Source organism: Coenobita brevimanus, chromosome 98, assembly GCF_032717465.1.
Source record: "Coenobita brevimanus isolate Jiangsu-jjx chromosome 98, ASM3271746v2, whole genome shotgun sequence".
In the NCBI taxonomy this organism is placed as follows: domain Eukaryota; kingdom Metazoa; phylum Arthropoda; class Malacostraca; order Decapoda; family Coenobitidae; genus Coenobita; species Coenobita brevimanus.
The window spans coordinates 14,998,704-15,004,703 of record NC_137051.1 but is presented as its reverse complement, the minus strand read 5'-3'; the positions used below and the strand labels follow the sequence as shown (position 1 = coordinate 15,004,703).

The 6,000-nt window shown below is 39.4% G+C and overlaps 1 protein-coding gene across 1 annotated transcript in view; it reads left to right on the top strand.

Moving 5' to 3' along the window:
• Positions 1-558: 558 nt before the first annotated feature.
• The window catches only part of LOC145414198 (follicle-stimulating hormone receptor-like), a 58,158-nt gene continuing 52,716 nt past the window's right edge, over positions 559-6,000 (top strand). Inside the window, exon 1 of the mRNA XM_080283773.1 lies at positions 559-635. Coding sequence (XP_080139899.1) covers positions 559-635 — 77 coding nt within the window. The remainder of the gene's footprint in view (positions 636-6,000) is intronic.

Genomic DNA, 6,000 nt, shown 5'->3' with positions numbered 1-6,000 from the left:
GATAGATGGATAGATAGACTGACAAAAACCACACCAAAGTAAAGTAAGATATGCAGTACAGTATATTGATGTGGTTGACTGATTTATTGCCGACAAATACACAGGTGTGGAGATGGAAAAGTAGGTAGGAAGGAAATGTAATAGTAAATGTAATAGTCGTTTTCTAGGCCATAAGAGGACGGGATTTTCTTGACGGAGGGAGAGTGGTTCCTGATTTAACCTTTCACATGCTGGGGATGTATGAATGGGAAAATGTGTGTGTGTGTGTGTGTGTGTGTGTGTGTGTGTGTGTGTGTGTGTGTGTGTGTGTGTGTGTGTGTGTGTGTGTGTGTGTGTGTGTGTGTGTAGTGAAAGCAGTGTGCTTGTATATGATGTTCGATGCGTTGTAATGGCTGTGTGTGTGTGTGTGTGTGTGTGTGTGTGTGTGTGTGTGTGTGAGAGAGAGAGAGAGAGAGAGAGAGAGAGAGAGAGAGAGTCTGTTTGTCATCGGTACGAACAAGAGGCTTCAAACATATAGTAGATAAAAAAAAAAAAAAACATTCACTTTAAATGTCCGCCATGCCTTGTGTTTGGAAGCTGGATCTCAGGACAATCCATGAGACGAACGCGCTGCCACCGAGTCACCGTGGATCCAGGTAGACAGGTAGATAAACGTCAAGGTAATAGACATAAATTGGTCGATAGATACATAGACAGACAGGTAGACGCATGTAGAAATAGATAAATCGGCAGAATAGGATTGGAACTGAACTTTGTATATATTATTACCTGAAGAGCATAAAGCGACAATTTTCCTTATGAATTATATATCGTGGTAGAAATGAATAATGAAAACGTTGTAATTATTTAGCCTTGTTGAAATGCATGGGGTACTGAAACCGGTCAGTGTGAGATAAAAAGAAGATAGTGAGGGGAAAATGATGCAAGTTAAATTTTGTGGTGAGTGGCTGCTTATCTGGGCAGGAAAAGAAACAGCTAAACTTTTGGTTAATAAAGCACATGAGCGGGCCATAATTCTTGACTGATAAGGATTAGTATGAGTGGAATTCCTTAGAAACTTCCTCACACACACACACACACACACACACACACACACACACACACACACACACACACACACACACACACACACGTACTCGTATCACTCAAAGCGTCTTAAAAATTATATTATCAGTTTTGGGAATGTACTTATTGATTATGATTTAAGGGAAGTAGTACTGACTTACTGCTGGTGTAAAAAGACAAGTGACAACAGTAACAGCAACAACAACATCAACAATAGTAGTAGTAGTAGTAGTAGTAGTAATACTAATACGAATACTAATATTAAGATAACCAAATAATAGGAAATTCTGACCTGCATTGATCAACAAAACGAATCAGCAAGAGAGAGAGAGAGAGAGAAGAAAAAATAAGAGACATTTGATAAAGTGTTCAGTTGAAATTACGACATGAAATTTTGAGATGGGAAATTTGGCGGCATTATTGGAGGAGACAACAGCACGCGGCCAATCCCACTAATGCGACTCGAGGGCGAGGGAGGGGGGGCAAGGGGATTGTGAGGATGATGGGAGAGTGACGGGGATGGGTTAATGGAGAGAAGGGGAGTAGGAGGTCAGGGGGAGAAGAGGTAGAGTGTGGAGAGAGAGAGAGAGAGAGAGAAAGAGAGCGAGAGAGAGAGAGGAAGGGGGAAAGGGGAAGGTTAGGAGTGTCTCTGGAATGTACTGTATGTATGTATGAAGTTATAAAGTGGACCACTCAATTTTGATGTAATAATTGATGTACAGCATTTCCATGGTATAATATAGTATATATCAAAGAATATTATTACCGTTCACAAGACAACTCTCTGTAACTTCCTATATTTTTTTTAACATTTATTTTTCTGGACAACCATAGCACTCAAGTATTGTGAATTGCAGGTGTAAATTAAAGTACCTCTGTAATCCATCACATAATACCAATTTTGCAATTGCTTGACCATTAGGGAATTAATATCAACGGCAACATATTCTTCTGCAAATATTAACAGCAGGAACAGTATCATGGAAGCAGATAACAAGCAGGGAGGCGTACCTGCTTCTCCTTCCCCTTCAGGCCAAGCCCTGAGTGTGCTAAGATTGAAGTGGTAATATGAAGTGAAATGACAGGCGGGAAGGTTAATCATCTTGGGAGACTGGGCCCTTCAGGTGTGACTAGAGGAGAGAGGAGGAAGTGCAGAGGAGGTGGGAAAGGTTGAGAAAGCGTGGAGAGGAAGGAGGAGTGAAGAGGATGAGTTGGCAAGGGAGTATGAAAGGTAGGGAATGAGATAAGTAGAGAAAAAGGAGGAGGGAAGGAGATGGCGGAGGAAGGCCAGAACGGGGAGAGAAGATAAGAGGTGGAGAAGAGCGGAGACTGAGAGAAACTGGAGAGGAAGAAGGAGGGGATTAGGAGGAGAGAATAGGATGAAGGACTAAGGAGGAGAGAAGAAAAAGTGAAGAAGGGCAAATGTATTGAGAGAAAAGAAAGATTGTGGTAAAGAAGGAAAACATATAGTGAAAGAAAAAGTGAGAATGATGAATGAAGGTGAAAAGAAGAATAGATAAGAGATTATTGGAAGTGTGGAAAGAGGAGACGAGAAAAATATGATCAAGAAAAGTAGAAAAGAGAATAATGAGAGGGATGATAACAAAACGGAGAGAAGAGATAAATATCCAACTTAATATCCACGGAAGCTATATAGAGCAGGTGAGAAGTTTCGAATACTTGGGTGCTGTTATGTCAGATGACGGGGGAAGTGAGAAGGAAATTGCAAGAAGAATTGGTATTGCTAAAGGAGCTTTCGGACGAATGAGAAAATTTTTAACTAACATAACTATGGATATGAGGACACGAATAAGAGTGTTGAAATGTTTTGTCTGGTCAACGCTATTATACGGGTGCGAAACGTGGACAGTAAAGAAGAAAATGAGAGATTACAAGCAGTTGAGGTATGGTTTTTGAGAAGAATGATGCGAATATCATGGAGAGAAAAAGTAATAGATGAAGAAGTTCTGAGAAGGGCAGGAATGGAAAGAGAAATGATGAAGACTATAAGGAAAAGTCAGATGGAATTTTTGGGACATGTTATAAGAGTAAATGAACTTGAAAATGACTGTTTACTTGGAAGAATGGAGGGAAGAAGAGCAAGAGGAAGACAACGATTAAAGTATATAGATTGTATATGAAGCGATTTACCAGAAAGAATTAGCTATGTGGAGTTAATCAGGATTGCTGAGGATAGAGGAAGATGGCGCTTCATGGCCGCTAACGTCACATGACCGGCACTTCGGTAAAGGTAAATGTAAAGGATAACAAAAGAAAAGGAGGAGAGACAAAAAGGGAATGGGAAGGAGGGAGGATGTAAAGGATAAATGTGCAAGTGAAGATGAACAGGGAGGGAATATAGGAAGATGAAGAAAAAAAAAAGAGGGGGGGGGGACAGGAAGGAACGGAAAGGATAGCAAACACCAAGAAACCAGCTGATCATTTCCTGCTGGTAGAGAGTAAGTTGTGATTGATATCTTTTTTATGAGTCTAAGATATGGATAGTTAAGAAGAAGAGACATGAGGAATCAAGGGAGATCATGAAAAGGACAGAAGCAGAAATGATTGAAGAGGGGAAGTGAAAGTCACGAGGAAGATTGACATGGATAATAAAGGGGAAGGAAGAAATGGAATGGATGAAAAAGAAAAAAAAAAGAGAGAGAGACAATGAAAAGAGCAGAAGCGAACAACAGAATAAAGAGGGGAACTGAAAGACTGCAACGATATATGTTAGGGATAGTAAAGAATGAAAGAGGAGGAGGAAAGAGGAAAACATATCTTGAACTAAAAAGCACGGATAGAGCGCATACCTCCGCCAATGCCATTGCTATTAAAAAGGATCCGGATACGTGAGGATGTTGTGCGGATATCTAGCATCCGGATCCGTCCCGAAATTTAATCAATTCTTTCTTGGCCCGTGGCCCACCCTTCCACAGAATTTCATTGAAATTCGTTGAGAACTTTTGGAGATATCTTGTGGACAAACAAACAAACAAACATAGGTGAATACATAACTTCCTTCAACTTCACTGGCAGAGGTAAAAAGACACAAGCTAGAGTGAATAAAATATATCGTGAAGGAAGTGAACAGTATGAAGATAATTACTTGGACGGGGTAAGGGAGAAGAAAACAATGAAGAAAAATATAGAACGAAAAGACTGGCAAAAATAGAATAACGAGAGAGAGAGAGAGAGAGAACACCTGGAGGAGATGGTTGGTGTTACGATGGCTATTAGGAATTGTAAAAGAGAAAGGCAAAATTTAAAAAAAAAAAAAAGTGCTAGTAGCAATAATTGACAAACGAAACGATGTGAAAGGTATGCAGATGGTTGGCACGAGGGTATTAAATGTAGGAGAGAAAGATGAATTGACAAATAAAGATAATAATATTTAGCATTAATATGGATTTAAATAATGGGGATGAAGGCACACTGAGCTAATAAAGGAAATTGAAGAATAAGTAGATTTAAAGATGTAAGTAAAGGGTACGAAGATCATTGGGAAGGGTTTTGAGCGTAAGACGGAGTGTGTGATTGAAGTGATTGAAAGGAAAGGATTCATTCTCTATAATAGGATTGGAGGAAGGTGGTGAGAGAGAAGGGGAGGGTAGAGCTACATGAAAATTAAGGTAGTGAAAGATTAGGAGAGGGAAAGTTATATTAAGGAAATGAAAGAATGATCGACAGGATAGAAAGTAGAACATACCTCATTCATTAGGATTTTTTTTTATTAACTCTTTCACACCAGTGACATGTGATTTTATTTTTGCTACCTTCATGCGATTTTTTAGTCTTCTTTTTTTTTTTTTCTGGGGTGGATGGTTATAGAAGGCTGTATCTAAATTCTCCAGTTTCTGAATATCTTGTAAAGCAGTATAAAATCATCTGGTGGTAACAGTACAATAAAAAGTACATCACCGGACTGAAGGAATTAACCTTGTTAATTCCAAACAAGTTATTCACTTTAGAAGAGCCTTCTATGCTGAAAGGGAGCAATCGCCATGATTGTTTTTAGGACGATGACGCTCTTTTTAATTACCTCGCCCAGGACGGAGTCCGGTGAGGTGCTGCTTTTGGTCGTTTCTTTGTTTCTTTGTTTGTTAGCAACATTACGGAAAAGCGGCTGAATGAAAGTACATGAAACTTTCAGGATATGTGGGCACTGGTCCCAAAAGGAAGTGATTAAATTTTGGAGGTAATCGAGTGACCATGAAAGGTCAAAATCAAGGTCACAGATTTTCAGAGGGGTGTAACTTGAAACCTGTTGAAGATAGAGATATTTACTGTAATCAGCATACAGTAACTCTCATATGGGCATTCATTTGGCACCAAGACTTTTAACCTTGAGTGACTTTGAAAGGTCAAACTCAAGGTCACGGATAGTCAGGGGGCTATAACTCAAAATTGGTTGCAGACAGATATTTACTATTTTCAGCATATAGGAAGTCCCAAATGGGCTATTAATTGGCACCATGACCTCTGACCTTAAGCGACCATGAAAAGTCAAACTCAAGGTCACGGATATACAAGGGGCTATAATTCGAAACTGATTGAAGATATATATTTACTTGTATCAACATATAGGAAGTCCCGTATGAGTATTTAATTAGTACAATGACCTTTGACCTTAAGTGACCTTGAAAGGTCAAACTCAAGGTCATGACTTCAGAGAGCTATGACTCGAAACTGGTTATAATTAATATTAGCAGATAAGCTCCCTTTGCGTCATTACCTTAGACTTTAATTGTTTACCGAGAGTAAATGACAGTACCGATGCAGCATTTAACAGCAGTTACATAACTGCTGTTGGCCGAGATTTATTGTGCCTGGCACCACTTTTTTTTTTTTCTGCCTCCAGACTGAGCTGAGAAAAAGGCCTCCCGTTGTGAAAGAGTTAAACATGGGAAACTGAACTGAAAAAAAGGAGATATAAGA